This window comes from Zingiber officinale, chromosome 5B (genome assembly GCF_018446385.1).
Source record: "Zingiber officinale cultivar Zhangliang chromosome 5B, Zo_v1.1, whole genome shotgun sequence".
Taxonomy (NCBI): domain Eukaryota; kingdom Viridiplantae; phylum Streptophyta; class Magnoliopsida; order Zingiberales; family Zingiberaceae; genus Zingiber; species Zingiber officinale.
Genome location: NC_055995.1, coordinates 129508087 through 129528740, shown reverse-complemented (window position 1 = coordinate 129528740; position 20654 = coordinate 129508087). Strand labels below are relative to the sequence as shown.

Here is a 20654-nt window from a genome sequence, read left to right as displayed (position 1 = left end):
ATTTCCATGGCTGCATGCATTGCAAGGTTGGAGGCTATTGGAGTGGTTGAGCCAGCCAGTTGTTTTCTGCCTTTGAAAAGAAAAATGAAAAGTGGCCTCAACACCATCTGTCCAGCTGCCAGTGCCGATGGGCCCAGAGTGGGACCCTCTCCCTCTTTGGGGGCAGGTGGGTGATCTCCGATTATCTCTAGTCTTTCTCTACCTTACTAGAGTGCGGCTGCCCATTTCCCCAAAAAACTACAAGCACACTGTGAAACAAACAGAGCAAATCCAACTCCGTTTCTCGATTTCTTCGTTCTTTACTTCGACGACCATGTCATCGATCGGAAGAGGAAGAGGAAGAGGAAGAGGACCACCATCTTTCCCCTGCCCGGATCACCTCGTCTCCATGCTAAAAATGGCAACTTTAAAGCTCCGCCGTCTCTGCTACAACCTCCGGTGGCCACTCCGCCGCCGCCGACCCCATCAGTCCCGCCATGACATCTCCGAGCCGACGCTAGGTCCAATTCGGCTGGCCACGTTCAACGCCGCCATGTTCTCGATGGCGCCGGTCGTGCCGGCGTCGTTGCAGGAGGAGCTCGACCTCCGCTGCAAGTCCGCCAACGACCGGCCGCGAGGCATACTAAAGCAGCCGAGCATGGCGAAAGCCAAGCTGAGGGTGTCCATCAATCTCCCCGACAACGAGATCTCCGTGGAGAGAAGCAAGAAGCTGAGCTCCCGGCAGCTGAATCCCGCCGTGGGCGAGGGCGCAAGCCACGCGTGGAAAGGGAAGGCCCCTGCTTCCGATGGCCCCGCTGGCGGTTCGAGTTCCTTCCGTGGCGGTGGGAGCAACAGGAGTATACTGGATGTGCTGAGGGAGGTGGGGGCCGACATAATTGGGCTGCAGAACGTGAAAGCGGAAGAGGAGAAGGGGATGCGGCCGCTGTCGGAACTGGCCGAGGGACTGGGGATGAAGTATGTGTTCGCCGAGAGCTGGGCACCGGAATACGGCGACGCCATACTCTCCAAGTGGCCGATCAAGCGGTGGAAGGTGCAGAAAATGTTGGATGATAGAGATTTCAGGTACTCTATGTCATCTTCTACAAAAGGGGGCTTTTTTTGTCTTGTTTCTTAGCAATTTCATCCATTGATGCTCTCTGATCAAATTGCGATGCAATCCATTAACATCCCCTTCATAATCTGATCAAATCTTGAGCCAATCTTTATGCTAACATTAAACTTATCTAAAGAAGAAATGTAAAAAAAATTGTTGATTATTTTAAAATTTTTGGAAATAATTTTGTGAAGGAAAAAAAAGGAAACAGTCCTGACGTCATTCAGTAAGTACATTCTTGACGTCAGTAACCGGTCAAGTAGCTCACCCTGTCTGGACCAAAATTTTACTTCTGGTTGTACTAGATTGTCTCAAGAGTATCATAATGAGAAAACATGTTTGACTTTGCTCTGACTCTTCACACTTTTAGATAATCTACTCAACGATATTCTAAAATTTAAGGAATTTAAAGAATTGCCTCTTCAGTTAACAGATCTCAGTCAATTAACCCTTATAAGATCTAGTGAGTCGTTTAATAATGTTGAAATTGTAAAGATTGTCAAGGAAAAACAATAAAAATAATAAATCCGGTGGTATTTTGATAATATTCAAACTCTGAATTAGTGAAAATTTCGCTATAGTTTCCCAGTAGAAAGGAAATAGATTTTAAATGGCCCAAGAAAACAAATTTTTTAAGGCTAACTTGTCTTGTAATAGGAATGTGCTGAAAGCCACAATCGAGGTCCCGAAAGCAGGAGATATAAATTTCCTATGCACCCATCTCGATCACCTCGATGAGAATTGGAGGATGAAACAAATAAATACGATACTAAGATCAACTGAAGGGCCTCACATTTTGGCTGGTTGCCTCAATTCTCTTGATGAAACAGACTACTCTTCGGAAAGATGGGCTGATATTGTAAAGGTAAAGATGTTAGTTTGTGAATCGTATTTGATCAATTGAATAATCAAAAAATATAATTATGAACCAGATGCAGCGAAGGTAAATAAGTGTATCAACTTACAAAAATCCATCTGAAGTTGTTTGAATTGGTGTCTGTAGTATTATGAAGAGATGGGGAAGCCAACACCAAAAGTTGAGGTGATGAAGTATTTGACAGGGAAACATTACTTGGATGCCAAGAACTTTGCAGGGGAATGTGAAGCAGTTGTCGTAGTGGTCAAGGGCCAAGGTAAAGAAAAACATACTGATCTAAGATCAAATTCTTGTCGTTTTAGAAGCTAACTGCCGCGTTCTCTAATTATAATTGAAGATGTGCAAGGGACATGTAAATATGGGACAAGAGTTGATTACATCCTTGCATCACCAAACTCACCCTACCAATTTGTCCCTGGCTCTTATGGCGTCCTTTCGTCAAAAGGGACTTCAGACCACCACATTGTGAAGGTTGACATTGTAATATCCAAGACTGATCCAAACAATGATGGGCACCAAGAGAAGCAACCGAAAGTTGTAAAGATCGACTCCTCTTCGTCTAATAAAGGGATCTGGTAGACTAATATTAATATGTGATGCTGTTTTTATTTTGTCTATAGATTTTGACACAGGTTTCCATTCATGCTGTTGAGCGATGAACTGAGATGCAGGAGTGTGAAAATTGTAAGGCAGGCATAACTCATAGAGAACTATTGCTATGCTTCCAAGAAATGCTGCCAAAATTGATGTTTTTGTGAAGAAAGAATTCACTATTAAGAAGATTGGGATTGCCAATTTGAAGATATCTGGAAATATAAAAACTGAATATTTCTGCAAAAAAATCAATAACCTTTCACCTTCTACGAACCCTTACCACGCATGTTGGCAACTGCGACGATCATTATTAACCTCCTCCTCCTCCTCCTCCTCCTCCAGACCTACGCTTTTGGAAAACCGAACCGTTATTCCAGAAACACTGAGAGGGGCTATAAAGTATAAACAAACTAAGAACAAGAAAGTGACGCCACACGCACGTGCGACGCCGTTGTGACGCACCTGCGCGGTTCACGCTGTCATCAAGCTGCGGTGATTCCACCACGTCGGGACGCCGTAACCGCTCAACATATCCTGACACCTCCGCTCCTCACCGCTCCTCGTCTGTATCACCACCATCGCCGTCGGCGATCTTACCTCCGCCTCCACTTCTTCTGTAGTCTTTTCCGTCTTAGCATCTTCTTCTGCGTCGTCATCGCCATCTTCTTGATCTTCTTCTTCTTCCTCCTCCGCTATTTTTGTCACTCCGTTTCGCACTTCATCAACCGGTTTGCAGCCGGCGAAGCTCTTTTCTTCGCTTTCAGATAGGATTACGAGATCCAAACGGAGGCGTCCACCCTCGCGGGTGGCGCGGAGGACCTCCACCGGCGGCTCGATCAAGACCTCTGTCATCCGGATCCGCCCACCTTCTCTCACCGCTCTTAAAAACCGAGTCCGCCCGTTAGCCAACCAGGGAAGCGGCGGCGGGATCGGGGGCCGCGGCCGTGGCTTCTTCCTAGCTTCCTTCAACCCTCGCCATGGTAGAGTCCCGCTCCTCGATCCCGGCGCCTCGGTCTCCTCCGCCTCCATCCTCCCGTCGCCGCTCTCCGATCCAAGATCCTCCGTGCACATGCGCAGCCCTTCGTCGTAGACGATATCGTGGAGGCCGCGGGATCCTGCGTCCACCCTCTCCCGCGGAGGCTTCCTGACGGCAGAGGACATTACCACATTCGGCGACTGCAACAGATCGCCGACGACGATTCGGAGCCCGTCGAGATACTCGTGGGGAATATTCCGGCATCGGCGGCGAGGATCGTTGCGCCGGCCATCTTCGACATCGATACCAGAGAGCCTTAGAAAAGTAAGCGCTGCCCTACACAAGTTCAGCATCGCTTTCTAATTCCCCTTTTTATTTCCTTGTAGCGCCATTACTTCGCTCTCCTTTTTATTCCCCCTTACCGAAAACGAAAACGGAGACAGAGCGCGATCGGTAGGGCAGAAGGGAAGGGAAAAAGGATGGGCGATGGATCGGGATAATTAAATGGAAATTTTAATTAGCAAATTCATTTATTTTCTCCTTTTCTATAATTATTAGTCATCTACACCCGTATTCCCACTGGTTGTCGTTACGAGCCTTTGTATGGGTGAGAGTGAGAGTTAGGTGGATTCATGCAATCACAGGAAGGTGGGTGAGCGTGGGTAGCGATAAACAAGTCAGTTAAGGGTGGACCAGGATGGAAGCATGGGCTTGCGATCGGCGACGTGTTTCGGTTTCCCGTTTTAGCGTTCTAATTGTGGTATGTCGGACTTACTGTCTACGCCAGACCGGAGCACGAAGGCGTCGGTAAAATTAAAATGCCAAAAGTACACAAGGAAGTAATTCTATATGATATAATAAAATAGCATATAAAATTTAGACAAGTCATTTATAATAAAATCTTTTACCATATAGAGAAAAATATCTTATTTTAAAAATAACACTTAATTACTTATGTTGTTAATATTATTTTTTTATAATATTAAGAGGAAAAAAATATATTGAATTGACATGGACAAATAATTATATGTCTTCGGGGTTGATTATTTAATTATTAATTAGTTGGATCGATTATATGTATAGAGAGAAAAATATAGATAAAAAGATAAAAAAATATAGAAGCATCAAATGATTATGCACTTTGTCATTCGCTCGAATCTGTGATTGATGTTAATTTGTCGGTGTATCCGCTCTCGGTGTCCTACAAAACAAAACTTGATAGTTGAGTGTTGTTAGTGTTAGTGTTACCCTCTTCGACGACCAAGTTAATGATAAACTGAGATATGAACCTTGCGTGCATGCATGAGAAAGAAAAAGAGCTCAAAGAATATGAAGAAAATTTACCTTCGTCTAAAAAAAATTATGTCTTCACCTATTTTCACAGAACCTTATATAATGGTGGATAGAGGCGGATATAAAATTTTAAATTTATGGGAAATGAAAGAAAATAATTATTATACATTGTATTTGAAGGCTGCACAATTGGGACAACAAAAATATACATTTTAAACTACTTAATTTTATTTTATTCGTATAATTATTTATTAGCCTTTATATATTATTAGAGGTACAATATTGATTTTAATTAGTAAATTAACATATGTTAAAAATATTAATTAGGAATTAGTTGATATATCAATAAAAGAAACAGAAGTAGACGGTAAATTATCAATAAATTTAATATAATTTTTTTCTTTTAAAATTATCAAAAAAAAATCAAAAAGATAAGGATATAATTATCTCTTTTAAAAATTACATTTAACTTTGGTCAAAGGGGATAAGTGTTATTTTTAAAATATAAGGGGACGAAATGATAGAGAGAATTAAAGATATTTTTCATATATGATATCTTTCACAATCTCTACATGTGCCACAAAATATGTCCTAATTTATGAAGTAAGCATAGTGAAACAATTCATAGTTGATCTCATCTGTGACCTATAGAGATGACGTGCTGGGTATGATGGATCGGATGCAGTGGTAGATCTAGGAGGGAGCAGGGGTGTGCTTGAGCACCCCCTTACTCTCGAAAAATTCCACTAGTATGTTGTAGTCCGAGGGGCAACGAAAAGGAAGACAAGCTTTAGTTCCATTCTTTAAGCACCCTCTTCTTTTTTTGTTTGGATCCGCCACTAATCGGATGGTTAATCGTCAGAAGACCTTTTCTTCCAAAATAAGCTTCTCTTTCGATTCTGCGCATAAGAAGACGAACCAACAAAATGTTAGCACCTAAAGACCAGGGAGGAGTCCCTGGTGAAGGCCATCTGACGCTCAAGTCAGTCATCGTCCCAAGGAATGGATGAAAAATAGCCAGAATGTATGTGCGAGAGTAGGGTGGCAGATGTCAGTGAGCCAGTGTTTGAAAAAATGCCCTATGCGGCCGCTTAGGCGTTGTGCGGTTGTAGACCGCGCCAGAAACCAGCCAGGCGGATGACCTAGGCGGCTGGGCTGCCTAGGCGATCCTCGGCAGGCTTCGGCGGCCATCGTGGGCTTCGGCGGGCCTAGGTATTTTAGACATATTTTAGGTTTCTTAATACTAAATCGGATTTGTCGAGGTGCTTCGTCTTTTATCATCGCCGACTCTTCGTCTTCTCTCATCGCGGCTTGCTTCCGGTAAATTTTTATTTTTTGTTTCTGTTAATTTTTTTTTTTGTTTCTCATGATTTGTTGTCGCGACAACTCTCCGGCAACGCCGGACGTATCACAGGGCGTCAGACGCCACCGGAAGCATTGCCGAACGCGTCCGGCGAAGTCCGACGTTGCTTCCAGCAATGCCGATAGCGTCGTGATGCTTCCGACTGCGCCGAAAGCTTTCAGCGACGCTACCAGCATCGCTAAAAGCAACACCGGACTTCGCCGGAAGCACCGAAGGCCTCCCACGAGGCACCGGTGGCATCCTGTGGCGTTCGCGCGATAGCACGATTTTTTTATGTTTTGTATTTTTTTAGATTTAATAAATTAAAACAATTCCTAACTGGGATAATTTCAATAATAGGTTCATAAAGCCTAATTAAATTATGATCCCAATTAGATATATTTAAAATTTAAACTTTTTATAATAAATATTATTAATTTATATAAAACAAATTTAAATATATAAAATTATATTTAAAATTCTAATAAACATTATTAATTTATATAAATCTAATTATATATATAAATAATATATTTAATTTTTTTAATAAATATTATTAAATATTAATTTATATAACAGATTTAAAAAAATTATATTTAAAAAATTCTAATAAATAATATTTATTATTATTTATCAGATTTAAAAATATAAAAAAAAATATTTAAAATTTAAAAAACTATTATACATATTATTAATTTATATAAATCATATTTATAAATTTTATATATTATTAATTTATATTAATCAGATTTATAAATATTAAAATTATATTAAAATTTTAAAAATTCTAATAAATATTATTAATTTATATAAATCACTTTTAAAAATATAAAAATTAAATTAATATTTTAAAAATTCCAATAAATATTAGTAATTTATATATAAAACAGATTTAAAAATATAAAAATTTTATTTAAAATTTATTTTTTAAAAAACAAATATCTAATAAATTTTATTAATTAGATTAAAATATATAAAAAAATATTTTCAGACTTGTTAATGTTATATTTCATTATTTTGTATTGTATGGTATAATACTATAATTAAATTTTATTATCATGTATGTTATTATATATAATTTTTTCAGGTTCTCTGTTATCATAATGACAAGTAATCCATCTTCGACAGCATCTGTCACTCAACCCGAATCCAGGATTCTTAGAAGAAAGTCAAATGACATCGGATGAGAGTTTGCCAATTTGGGATATTGATTGATCCTAAGAACCTCGACAAAATTAAATGCAAGTTATGTGGAAAAATAATGTCAAGGGGAGTGTATAGGATAAAAGTAGGGATGTAAACGAGCCGAACCGAGCTGAACAGTATTAAGCTCGAACTCGGCCTGTTTAAGTTACATCCGGGCTCGAGCTCGAATCGAGCTTTTATCACAAGGCTTGAGCTCGGCTCGTTATTAGCTTGATTATCAAAGTTAACGAGCCTAACTCGTTAAGCGAGCTCGGGCTCGTTTAGAGCTCGTTTTTTTGGCTCGGTTTAAGGCTCATTTTAGAGCTCATTTTTTTGGCTCGGTTTAAGGCTCGTTTTAAGACTCGTTTTTTTGGCTCATGAGCCTATAAATGAACATGTTCGCGAGCTCACAAGCCGAATACCCTTAAGCTCGAGCTCGGCTCGATAAAACTGTCGAGCTCGAGCTTGGCTCGATAAGATAAACGAACGAACTCGAACGAGCTTTTTACCGAATCGAGCTCCGAATAGCTCGAGAACCGTTTGGTTTATTTACATCCCTAGATAAAGGAGCACATTGGAAATATACCTGGAAATGTATCTATTGGAACCCCAAGGTTGTTTTGGTGTGATCAACAAGTTAAGTTAGGTCATGTGTTGTTTTAACCTTGTGTCTAAGTGTGCAGGAGCTTAGGAGCACAGGTACTCGAGCAGAAGACACAGCTAGCGAGAAGGACGACACGCGGTGCGTCCAAGGGACGAGGTGCTGCGGAAGAGTACCCCGGTGGACGAGAAGGAAGCGTGCAGTGGTTCCGAGGGACGAAAGCCGGAGCGGAAGATTGCTCGGGGAGCAAGAGACGCAATTAGCGAGAAGGTTGGCACGGGATGCGACCGAGGGACGAAGACTGCGGATGAGTACGCTGGTGGATGAGAAGGAAACACGCAGCGATTCCGAGGGACGAGAAGCCGGAGCGGAAGGCTGCTCGAGAAGACCGGAACATGGGTTCGGGTGAGCCCTCTTCCGGTTGGCAGAGATCACCCAAGTGAACAGATCCGGAGAAGAAGAACCGGACCGAGGTGGGACTGAACCAGAGAAGAGGTCCCGGATGAAAAGTTAGCATCTGTTGACTTTGGGCTCCGAGGCGCCCGGAGCCCTCCGGGGCGCCCGAAACCCTTCCGGGCGCCCGGACCAGAATTTTGACCAGGATCGAGATTTGACTCGATCTGATCGTTGGGGGATAAAGTTTATCCCCCCCAGGGCGCCCGGAACCCCTTCGGGGCGCCCCGACCAAGGCTATAAATATAGCCTTGGTCCAGTAGCTTTTTAAACGAACTCTAAATTGTAATTCCAATGCTTGTAAGCTTTAGTCTAGAGTTGAGCTTCTGTTTTCTGCACTTCAACACTGTACGAGGCTTCTCCGCCTGAAGGAGTTTTTAGTGAGCTTAATCTTCCTTGGATTAACAACCACATCGGTTGTAACCAAGTAAATCCTTGTGCCTTGCTTTTTCTTTATGCTTTTAATTTATCGGCTTACTTTATATATACAAGTGTTAGCTTAAAGAGTTTGAGGAAGGGTTGTTTTGTTTTTTATTTTATAAGACTATCCAACAACCCCCTCCTAGCCGACCGCAACAGTCCTACAAGTGGTATCAGAGCCGAGGCGCTTCAGGAGGACTAACGGCCAAACGAAGCAACGAAGTGATGGCCGGAGCCTACGACTACCCACTTGCATTTGAGGGGGAGTTTGCCGTTTGGAAGCAAAAAATGGAGGTATACCTTAACTCAGACTTTGGTATTTCTTTAATATTAAAATTTGGTTATGAAGAAGCGAAGAACACGAACGGAGAAAGAGTCGATCTACGCCTCTGGACCAGCAAACAACGTAATGAATCGATGGCAAACGGACGGGCAGAATTTCATCTTCTAACCGTGATACCAAATGAAGATCTCAATAGAGTTGGCGAGTATAAAAGCGCAAAAGAACTTTAGGAAAAGTTCTTAAAGCTCTACGAAGAACCGGTTGAAGCCGTCTCCTCAATAGACATCGTGCCGTCATCAGAAGAATCTGAGACGGAAGAAATTACCGAGACAGCCCCAACAAACTCAATGGTCGAATTCCATCCCGAAGCCACAGAAAGCCCATCCCGGATGAGCAACGATGAAGGGGGAGAGACTTCGGAAGAAAGCAACTCGACAGGGGGAGAATCAACTATCGAAAAGGTAAGTCAGGTATGGACTCGAACTTCTGATCAATTGGTTCAATCAATCGAAAAATTGCCTGAAGATTTTTTTGAATCAGAAATTGAATCTTCGAAAAAGTTTTTTAGATTAAGAAATCTATTATTAATAGACTTCTGCAAATTAGAATTTTTGTTAAAAAATTCCTGCAAACTACAAAATATTTTTTCAAACGAATCTTGCACATTGCCGAAAGAATTTTTTATATCGTTAGAAAAAAAATTCGGATTAAAAAATCTTTTGTCAAACGAATCTTGTAAAACAGAAAAATTGCTGAAAGATTTTTTACCTATTATTTTGCTGAAAGAATGTTGCCAAATAAAAGTATTGTCAAAAGAGTCTTGTAAGTTACAAAATACTTTGTCAAATGAATCTTGTAAACTTGAAACATGTTTGAAAGATCTTTTACCAAATATTTCGTCAAAAGAATTTTCTGCATATTTAATATTATTTACTTTAAATCTGAAAAAGTGTGATTTAAGAAGTTATGCTATATTAAAATGAAAATTTAAAATTTTCTGATAAAAGCATTAGAATAAAATAAATAAATGCATAGGAATTTTTTTTAAATGTTATCAATTTTCTTAAAGTTTTTCTTGCATAAAGTTTTGGTTTCAGAAAGATTTTTTTCTTGATAGCGAAAACTAAGAAATTTTTCACAAGTTATTCTTGACTTAGAAGTTTTCCTTGACTTGGAAATATTTTTTTTTCTGAAAATCATTGAGATAGATTTTTATAAGTTTCTAAGTGTCAACCTTTAGACTTTTCTTGCAACCCCAATTTTTATGTGATCAAAGAGGAGAAGAAAAAGTATAAGTCTAGGGGGAGGTAGTAAATTGAAAATTAGAATTTTTGAAATTTAATTTTTCTATCTTGTTGCATGTTATTGAAAAATTGAAAATTGTTTAATTTTTCATATCTATTTTTGACCCTATCTTAACTTGGGTTGATCACATCAAAAAGGGGAAGATTGTTGGAACCTCAAGGTTGTTTTGGTGTGATCAACAAGTTAAGTTAGATCCTGTGTTGTTTTAACCTTGTGTCTAAGTGTGCAGGAGTTTAGGAGCACAGGTACTCGAGCGGAAGACACAGCTAGCGAGAAGGACGGTACGCGGTGCGTCCGAGGGACGAGGTTCTGCGGAAGAGTGCCCCGGTGGACGAGAAGGAAACGTGCGGTGGTTCCGAGGGACGAAAGCCGGAGTCGAAGATTGCTCGGGGAGCAAGAGACGCAGCTAGCGAGAAGGTCAGCACGGGGTGCGACCGAGGGACGAACACTACGGATGAGTACGCTGGTGGACGAGAAGGAAACACGCAGCGATTCCGAGGGATGAGAAGCCGGAGTGGAAGGCTGCTCGAGAAGACCGGAACTTGGGTTCGGGTGAGCCCTCTTCCGATTGGCAGAGATCACCCAAGTGAACGGATCCGGAGAAGAAGAACCGGACCGAGGCGGGACTGAACTAGAGAAAAGGTCCCGGACGAAAAAGTCAACATCCATTGACTTTGGGCTACGGGGCGCCCGGAATCCTTCCGGGCGCCCGAACCAGACTTTTGACCAGGATCAAGATTTGACTCGATCTGGTCGTTGGGGGATAAAATTTATCCCCCCTAGGGCGCCCGGAACCCTTTTGGGGCATCCCGACCAAGGCTATAAATATAGCCTTGGTCCAGAAGCTTTTTAAACGAACTCTGAATTGTAATTCCAACACTTGTAAGCTTTAATCTAGAGTTGAGCTTCTATTTTCTGCGCTTCAACGCTGTACGAGGCTTCTCGGCCTGAAGGAGTTTTTAGTGAGCTTAATCTTCCTTGGATTAACAACCACATCGGTTGTAACCAAGTAAATCCTTGTGCCTCGCTTTTTCTTTGTGCTTTTAATTTATCGGCTTACTTTATATATACAAGTGTTAGCTTAAAGAGTTTGAGGAAGGGTTGTTTTATTTTTTATTTTATAGGACTATCCAACAACCCCCTCCTAGCCGGCTGCAACGGTCCTACAGTATCAACTGCAAAAAAAAAAACACCCATATAGGGATGATTTTTTTTTACTTTAAAGAGTGGTTTTCAACCACTCATACACTTTTACCAACGGTTTGAAAACCGCTCCTCTTATTGCCGCCCCTATATCCTATAGAAGCGATTTTGTAACCGTTGGTAAAAATTAAAAAACTGCTCCTATTATACATTATAGGTACGGTTTGAAATCGATCTTACACGCTGTACACATAACAACGATTTCAAACCACTTCTATAGCTATAAATATAGGAGCAGTTCAAATCACTCTTAAACTCTTTAGGTGTTAGAATGATTTTAAACCACTTCTGTATGTCATAGATATAAGAGTGATTTTGAAATGCTATTAATGCCAGACATTAAGGAGTGATTTTAAACTGCTCCTAAATGCAAGTATAGGAGCACATCAAAATGCTATTAAATTTTGAAATTTAGGAACAGTTCAAAGTTCAAACCATTCTAGAACACGTTATATATAAGAACAATTTTAAACCGTCCTATACACCATATATATAAAAGCAATTTTGAAACACTATTGATGCTAAAAATTTAGGAGTGAGTTCAAACCACTCTTAAATATCATGGGTATAAGAGCACTTCGAAACAAGGTTGATTCTTGAAATTTAAGAGTAATTTCAAACCACACATAAATGCCATAAGTATAAGAGTACTTCAAAACATTGTTAAAATTAAAATTTAGAAACAATTCAAATCACTCTAGCTCTAAAACTCATTAGATGTATAAATAATTTTCAACTAGAGCTCAATAGGTGTAAAAATAATTTTCAACTCATTAAAGAAAATAATCTAATTGTATATTCTTCAGAGATGCAACCCTCTTGTTCTAGAACCAAATGGCCACCTGCCTTAGATGTAGCCCAATCGTTGCAGCCAACTGTAGTTTCCTCTTTGACTCCAGTTTGTTTCCCTATAGCTCAAAGCTCCTCTCTAGTGCCCTCACCTATTCTGTGTTCAACCGCCTCCTTCTCCCCTGCTTGCATGTTGTCATCGGAGAGGTCATCAAAGAGCTCATCCTCGGCCATTGCAATGTCGTGTATGTCATCACTTGCATTATCGATCCCGACCCAACAAGGACATGGATCTTTTCCCCCGCATGAGATAGAGTAGTGGAGTCATAGTTTTAGCAAGATTAATTGCTAGTGATTGAGTTAAAATTTGAAGGAGAAAGCAAGGCTCACCAATGAGGTCTTGCAGGTTGTGGCATTGAGGCATGGCTGGTGCAGGAAGTTGCCGATGTTCAGCTTCATAGGGCGGTTGGAATTGTAGAATCTACTCTTGAAGTCCTACGCGATCTCACGCACCAGGTCCCGAAACAGCAACTTCCGGATCAGCCACTCTGTGCTATTTTGGTACTTTCGGATCTCTCCCTCAACACCACCGTGCCTGGAAAGAAGCGGTGTGGCTTCTTTACGCCACTAGTCGCGGGATTTGACTTCCTAGGCGCCTTGCTGCCAGTAGACTTCGCACCATCTGCTTCGTCTGAAACACCATTGTGTATCTGTAGAAGAATGTGAGATTAGATGCGATGAAAAGGGGCATGCGTCAGTAGAAGAATGCGAGATTAGGGTTGGATGTGATGAAAAGGGGTGTGTGATGAAAAGGCGTGTGTGTTTAAGTAGGAAAGAAAGAAACGTGCCATGAAAAGAGGTGTGCATTTAAATAGGAAAGAAAGGGCATTTCTAATTTGAGCGATGCAATATTCAACCATTGGATTAACTTTAATCCAATGGTAAATAATATTAAAATCATAATCAATCCATGACACTTGTTTTATCCAATACATGATTGCCACGTAGATAGAGGGTTAGATCCTTAAAAATCATAAGGAGCAAATTAATTTTGACCCTTATTAATATTGAGATATTTTAACTATTACAATTTAATAGGTCTCCTTCTCATTTTTTTTTAAAAAAATATAATTTTAAAGGCATATGTCGAGTGGTGACCCTCAACCTATCATATGCCGACGAGAAGGTGGCTGACAGTAGCAGGACATGATTGCGTGGTGGCTTCGACCGACGAGTGCACTCACGAAGGAGAGGAAGAATGGAAGAAAGGAAAAGGCAACGCCGTGGTTGCTTGGCAAGGCGTCGCGCGACAGAATAACTAGCAGAATAATGGATGTAGAGTTAATTAAAACTTAAGTTTTAATTAATTAAAATTTACTATTAAAATCAACCAACTTACGATAATTCCAATTCTAAGCGGTATGCAATTAAAATTTAAATTATATGTTTCCTATAATATATAATGTACAAATAAAAAATACTATAAAATTAAATAAATTTAAAACACGGTGTAATTTTAATTAATTTTGAGAAAATATTTTTTCATCTATGTGAAAATTGAAAAGAGCATAAAACCATCAATAAAAATTAAATGGTCATATAATATATTTTTAAATTTTAAGAAAACACCCCTCCCTTTTTGTTTTTGTTTGCATTGCGTTTTATATATTAAAATAATATTTTTAGTCATATATGATTAATTTAATTTGAATAAAAGAAAAATAATATAAATGTATAAATATCTATAACTATATTAAATATTAAATAATTTGTATCGTTTTTAAATACTAGGTGCATGGTCAAATTTTTTATATAAATACTCTTATTAAAAAAAATTTTAAATTAAAATTTGAAAAATAAAAAATCAAATTTAAAATTTTCTTATTTTTAATAAGTTTTATTAAAAAAAATTATTTAAATTTGATTTTTATCCTATAAATAAAGATCATAAAAATTCTAAGTTAGCAATGATCACATGGTTAAGGTGATTCTATTGAATAAAGAAATGAATATTTTAGGATATTGTTATAAGAAATAGAGGTAGTTTGAGAGAGTAATTTTATGCTGCCTAACTCCCATGTCCGACTCCAGTGCCCGACTGAGTGTACAAGGTATCCGGATGTATGTGAGCAGTTTGTAAACTGCTCTTAGAAGTTATTTTAATAGAAATAGTTAAGTAGCAATGTTAGACATAGAATGGTTGCCAAAAGTATCCAAAATTGTTAGTTTCAATATTGTTTCTAAAAGTGTATCAATAAGAGTGGTTTATGCAAATCAGCACCAAAACAATGTAATAGATGTAGTTTAAAAACCAATTCTAAACCACTAGAGCAATAGAAGTGGTTTATAATAACACTTTACACAAGCTTCTATTCCAAGAATCCAATATGAGCGGTTTGAAGATTGCTCCTAGAAGTTGGAGCAATAGAAATAATTAGTAGTAACGTTTTACTCAGAACCGCTACTAAAAGTAGCTAATATCGGCAATTTTAATATTGTTTCTAATAGTTGCATCATTAAGAGCGGTTTATAGTAGCGGTTTTTTCGAATCGATACTAAAGCTATGCAATAAGAGTGGTTTCATAATTGCTCCTAAAAGGCCAGACAATAGAAATGGTTTAGTTCAAACCGATTTAGTTGGTCGAGTTTCAAGAGCGGTATTAAAACCACTCCTAAACAACCGCTCCTATACAGGTGTTTTTTTTTTAGTGATTTAGTTGTCAAAAAGCATCTCAAGAAGACAAAAATAAGTGTAAATAGGTTATTTTAGAAGGGAGGAATAGAAAGAAGAACAAAATAAGGGAAGGACAAAGTTATAGAGCAGAGGTGGGTATTTCTCTAGATGAAGAAGGTCTTGAAATTGAAGGGATTGGTGGAGTTAAAAAACCTCTTCCACTTGGCCCCATGGATAGATATGCATCGGCAATTGCTCTAGAAAATGCAGGCTCCGGTAGAAGTAAAGTGCTTCGTCAAAAAAATATAAATGAGACTCTTTTCAAAGAGAGAACTCAACAAGTTCAACAATATGTTGGGAGATGAGTTTATGAAAATGGAATCTCATTCAATGTTGTTGATAATGATAGCTTCAAGCAACTAATGGAGACAGTGAGTCAATTTGGACCAGGATTCAAGCCTCCAACTCAATATCAACTTAGGGAGGCATTGTTGAAAGCCGAAGTTGAAAGAACAAAACAATTGCTGAAGAAACATGAAGAAGAATGAGCAAAGAATGGATGCTCGATCATGACAGATGCATGGAGTGATAGAAAAAGAAGAAGCATCTTAAATTTGTGTGTTGATTCCAAGGAGGGTACTACATTTTTAAAGTCTAAGGAGTCTTCAGACGAGGACATACAGCTGAACTTATTTTTTAGTATGTTGACAAGTGTGTTGAACAAGTAGGAGCTCAGAATATTATCCAGATTGTAACAGATACTGTCACCAACAATATAGCTGCAGCTAAATTGATGAGAGAAAAACGACCTAGGATTTTTTGGAGTTCATGTATAACTCACACGGTTAATCTCATGCTTGAAAGTATTGGCAAACTCCCACGATATAAAAAGGTTATTGAGCAATCCAAGTCTTTTACCTTTTTCATCTATGCTCACCATAAGACTTTATCATTGATGAGAAATTTCACGAAGAAGAGAGACATAGTCCGACCAGAAGGTACCAGATTTGTATCAAATTTCCTCACATTGCAAAGTTTGATTGAAAAAAAAGCTAGTTTAAGGGCCATGTTTATAAGTGATATGCAGGAAAAATGTAAATGGTCAAAAACAAACAAAGGAAAATTGGCTTACTTTGTAGTGATGAGCATGAGCTTTTGGAATGGTGTGACACTTTGTTTGAAAATATTTGCTCCTTTGGTAAGAGTTCTTCGATTGGTAGATGGAGATAGAAAACCATCGATGGAGTTTCTATATGGGGAGCTTCTTCAAGCTAAAGAAGATATCAATGTTGGTGCAGGAAGCATCCGACGATCGAACCTTAGTTTTGATAATGACAAATGATTCAAAGTTAAGTTAGTGTGTGATCTAACATGTTTGAATGAGTGTTTCAGGAAAGTCCTAGCTGCGGTTAGGCAGGTGAAAAACCCTAAGGGGTGGTAACCTTAGGTCCTAGGGGGCGGTAACCCTAGGTGGAGGGAAACCCTAAGGGGCGGTAACCTTAGGTCCTAGGGGGCGGTAACCCTAGGTGGAGAAAAACCCTAGGGGGCGGTAACCCTAGGTCCTAGGGGGTGGTAACCCTAGGCGGAAAGTCCAGTCGGTCTGGAGGACCGGACTGGCATCAGATAATCTCTCCTGAGGGAAGTAGGTGAGGACGCGTTCCCCGTAGAGGGAACAGTAGGCGTCGGGTCGACCTAGTGTTTCCGGTAGGAAATCCGAAGTCAGACTCGGACAGTCCGAAGACTGTCGTTTATTCTTTACTATGTTTTATCAGATTCTAACGCTGTCTTGCAGGGTATTTTGCTCGGACTAACCTTTGTTTGCAGGTGAGGAACCTGCTGGAAAAAGGTGGTCCGGGCGCCCGGGACCAAGTTTTATCCCCTGCACGACTTCGCCACGTGGAGCATCCTGGTTGGTTGGCCACGTCACACTCCAGGCGCCCGGAATGTCATATAAAAAGAGGGTCGGAGGTGCAGCCAAGAACAACAATCTTCTAAGCTTTCTTTTGTGAAGTGCTGCCTACGAGACGACCTTGAAGTGCTACTACTCGACGTCGACAACCCAAAGCTCAGACTCTTCGATCTGTTGTTGTCGGTATTAGTTTACTTATTGCTTTAATTGTAATTCAGATTGTACCTTTTTACGAGTTATAGTTGTTGCCCACCGGAAGCGATCAAGGATCGCGGGCCTTCGAGTAGGAGTCGATCAAGGCTCCGAACGAAGTAAATCCACTGTGTTCATCTGCTTGTGTTTCTTTCATTTCTGCTGCGTTTTTACTCGAGTATTTTACGATTCCGATAAACGTACAATTTAGCCACGAGCGCTATTCACCCCCCCTCTAGCGCTTTCGATCCATCAATTGGTATCAGAGCGGGGTCATTTTGAATCGGTGCAACCACCATTCAAAATAATTTTTCGTGGTATGTTTTTTCGGGGTCGATTAGAATTTAGCCTCATAGCTATATTCTAATTCTTTTTCGCTCGAATCGGTTTTTCTCGGAATTGGTGCAACACCACCCGAGTTCGTGGTCCATTTTTTTTCTTACCGCACTACTAAGCCAGGACCAAGCCCTAGGACATTTTTGTTGTTATTTTTCGCTCTAGGTAAAACCGAAATGGCCCTTCAAGAAGGCTACAGTACTGCCCGCCCTCCACTATTCACCGGAGACGATTTCGGGTACTGGAAAGGTCAGATGGAGGCATATCTCCAGACTCACTTTGAAGTCTGGATGATTGTCAAAACCGGATTCAAACTGCCAACTGACACCACCGGCAAACCACTACCGTACGAGGACTGGGATGCATCCTTGATCAAGAAAGTGGAAGCTAATGCAAAGGCAACCTGCACCCTCCAGTGTGGCCTATCAAAGGAAGAACTCAACCGCGTCGGCCCCTTCAACAGCGCCAAAGAATTGTGGGAGAAGCTAATTGAACTTCACGAAGGGACATCCGACACCAAAGTAAGTAAAAGAGACTTAATTTTTAATAAATTATTTAACATCAAATTGCAGGAAGGTGAAACAGCTGCACAACTCCATGCCCGAATTCAAGATATGCTCAATGGTCTTCATGCGATTGGACAGAAGGTAGACAATCGCGACATCATAAGGTATTCTCTAAACGCCTTTCCAAGGAACACCTTGTGGGCATCCATGGTAGATGCCTACAAGGTCTCCAAGGACTTGTCTACCATTAAATTAGATGAACTGTTTGCAGAATTCGAACTTCACGAACAGACTAATGCACGCCCGACCGAGAAAGGGTTTGCTTTGGTTGCAGGAACAGGTAGATCTCACGAATCAAGAATCAAGCGGAGAACCGAACCTGAGTCAGAAGAAGAACCAGATTCAGAAGACGACGATGAACTTACCATCGAGATAGTCAACTTAGTTAAGAAGCTCTGCAAAAAGAAGGGCTTCAACAAGAAGGATCTCAGAAAGGCCATCCAGTCTAAGGAAGCCCAGCCAAGCTCGAAGGTTAAATTCGAAGTGACCTGCTACGGGTGCAATCAGAAGGGTCACATAAAGGCAAATTGCCCGAACCAGAAGGATCCAAAGAAACTCAAAAGAAAGAAGGCATTGAAGGCAACATGGGACGAGTCTTCTTCCGAGGAATCCGACGACGAAGAACAAGAACAGACGAACTTTCTTGCCTTGACAGCCCGGGACTTCAACAACGGATCCGGAAGTGAGGACGAATCGGAAGCCGAGTCCGAGAGAAGCCACGGATCCGCATCCGTTTCCGAAGGGCCGAACCCCTCTGTAAGTAAAAGTCGTTTATATAGTTTAATCAATTATTTAATGCATAAAGTAGCAAAGTCCAAGATTCGAATTAAAGCACTTCTAAAGGAGGTAACACTTCTTAAAGAAACGCATAACAACCAATCCTTAACTGATCAAGTTCAGACTAGAACCTCAACTCAAGTCCAAAAACTTGAGGAAGATAATTCCAATCTGAAAAGTCAAGTAAAGGATTTAAAAACTACCCTAGAACGATTTTCCTTAGGATCCAAGAATCTTGACTTGATTCTTGGAACACAAAGGGCAATCTACAATCGAACTGGACTAGGATATAAAAAGAAATATAAATCTTACCTATCCTTAATAAACAAACCAAATAGAAAAGTGGTCCAAGCATGGGTTGCCAAATCCAACCTGATCAATCAAGTTGGACTTGGACAATATTGGGTCCCTAAAGATCAAATACATTACCTCAATAGACCTTATCGAGGCTATGATCCAGGGGGAGCTAAAATAATTAAAATTCAAAATTAATTATCAAACTTAAAAATTCGAAATTAATATTAAACTCAAAATTAAAATTCTAAATTCAAAATTCGAAATTAAATTTAAAATTCGAAATTAATATTAAACTCAAAATTAAATTCTAAATTCAAAATTCGAAATTAAATTCAAAATTCGAAATTAACTTCAAAATCTAAAGACTCAACAATAAAAATTTGAAATTAAATTCAAAATTCTTAAATTCAAAATTCAAAATTCTAAATTAAATTTAAAATTCAAAATTCGAAATTAAATTCTAAATTCAAAATTCAAAATTAAATTCAAAATTCAAAATTCGAAATTAAATTCAAAATTCGAAATTAAATTCAAAATTTGAAATTAAATTCAAAATTTGAAATTAAATTCTAAATTCAAAATTCGAAATTAAATTCTAAATTCAAAATTCGAAATTAAATTCAAAATTCGAAATTAAATTCTAAATTCAAAATTCGAAATTAAATTCAAAATTCAAAATTCGAAATTAAATTCAAAATTCGAAATTAAATTCTAAATTCTAAATTCGAAATTAAATTCTAAATTCAAAATTCGAAATTAAATTCTAAATTCGAAATTCTAAATTCAAAATTCTAAATTCAAAATTCGAAATTAAATTCAAAATTCAAAATTAAATTCAAAATTCGAAATTAAATTCTAAATTCTAAATTCAAAATTAAATTCAAAATTAATTCAAAATTCGTAATTAAAATTTAAAATTCAAAAATTAAATAGAAGGAGGGTCCAGAATAGCTGGCAACTCCGAAATCTATTTACCCGACAGGGTAACCGAACTTAATCTACCCGAAATGGGTAAACAAGAGTAGATTACCCAGATGGGTAAATAAGGATAGATTAAAAAGGGTTAAAGCTTAACTTGAAGCACAGTACTGGTGAAATTTTTGGATGATAGTACGTTGGGAAAACTTGGGCATCGCATGTCTAGGAAGATATGGCTTCGACCTGGTGCATTTGGCCAAGTGGAACTAACCGAAGCTACCCTTAAATGGATCCTAACTAGTTAGACCAAGGTTTAGTATTAAGTTCAATGGGTAGGACTATTTGGGAAACCTCGAAGGCATAGTTACTTTAATGAGCTCCTTGTGACTCACCATAGCCCAGAAGTTTATCCAAAGAACGCTTACTTGTTGAACCCAAAGCTAAACCCGAATCTAACATAAAGTTAAACATAACCCTATAAATTGAACTAATTCATCTCACAAAAATAAATATGATTCCTTGATTGAAAATATACATCGGGTGAGATGACTTTAAATATCCCTCCAAATTA

At 39.1% G+C, this 20654-nt stretch overlaps 2 protein-coding genes across 2 annotated transcripts; one reads left to right on the top strand and one right to left on the bottom strand.

Moving 5' to 3' along the window:
- Positions 1-155: 155 nt before the first annotated feature.
- LOC121985983 lies at positions 156-2772 on the top strand. The gene is made up of 4 exons (XM_042539734.1): positions 156-1062; positions 1751-1958; positions 2097-2226; positions 2308-2772. The coding sequence occupies exons 1-4, from the start codon at positions 314-316 to the stop codon at positions 2547-2549; spliced, it is 1329 nt and encodes a 442-aa protein (XP_042395668.1). The 5' UTR covers positions 156-313; the 3' UTR covers positions 2550-2772.
- A 135-nt stretch (positions 2773-2907) lies between these two features.
- LOC121985982 (protein FANTASTIC FOUR 3-like) lies at positions 2908-3982 on the bottom strand. Its single transcript, XM_042539733.1, has one exon. It carries the CDS (start codon positions 3891-3893, stop codon positions 3036-3038), a length of 858 nt encoding a protein of 285 aa, XP_042395667.1. The 5' UTR covers positions 3894-3982; the 3' UTR covers positions 2908-3035.
- Positions 3983-20654: the final 16672 nt, after the last annotated feature.

Coding starts and splice junctions, on each gene's coding strand:
- LOC121985983 (XM_042539734.1), top strand. CDS start 314: ATGTCATCGATCGGAAGAGGAAGAGGAAGAGGAAGAGGACCACCATCT. Junction 1,959..2,096: donor GATGGGCTGATATTGTAAAG/GTAAAGATGTTA, acceptor TGGTGTCTGTAG/TATTATGAAGAGATGGGGAA. Junction 2,227..2,307: donor CGTAGTGGTCAAGGGCCAAG/GTAAAGAAAAAC, acceptor TTATAATTGAAG/ATGTGCAAGGGACATGTAAA.
- LOC121985982 (XM_042539733.1), bottom strand. CDS start 3,893: ATGCTGAACTTGTGTAGGGCAGCGCTTACTTTTCTAAGGCTCTCTGGT.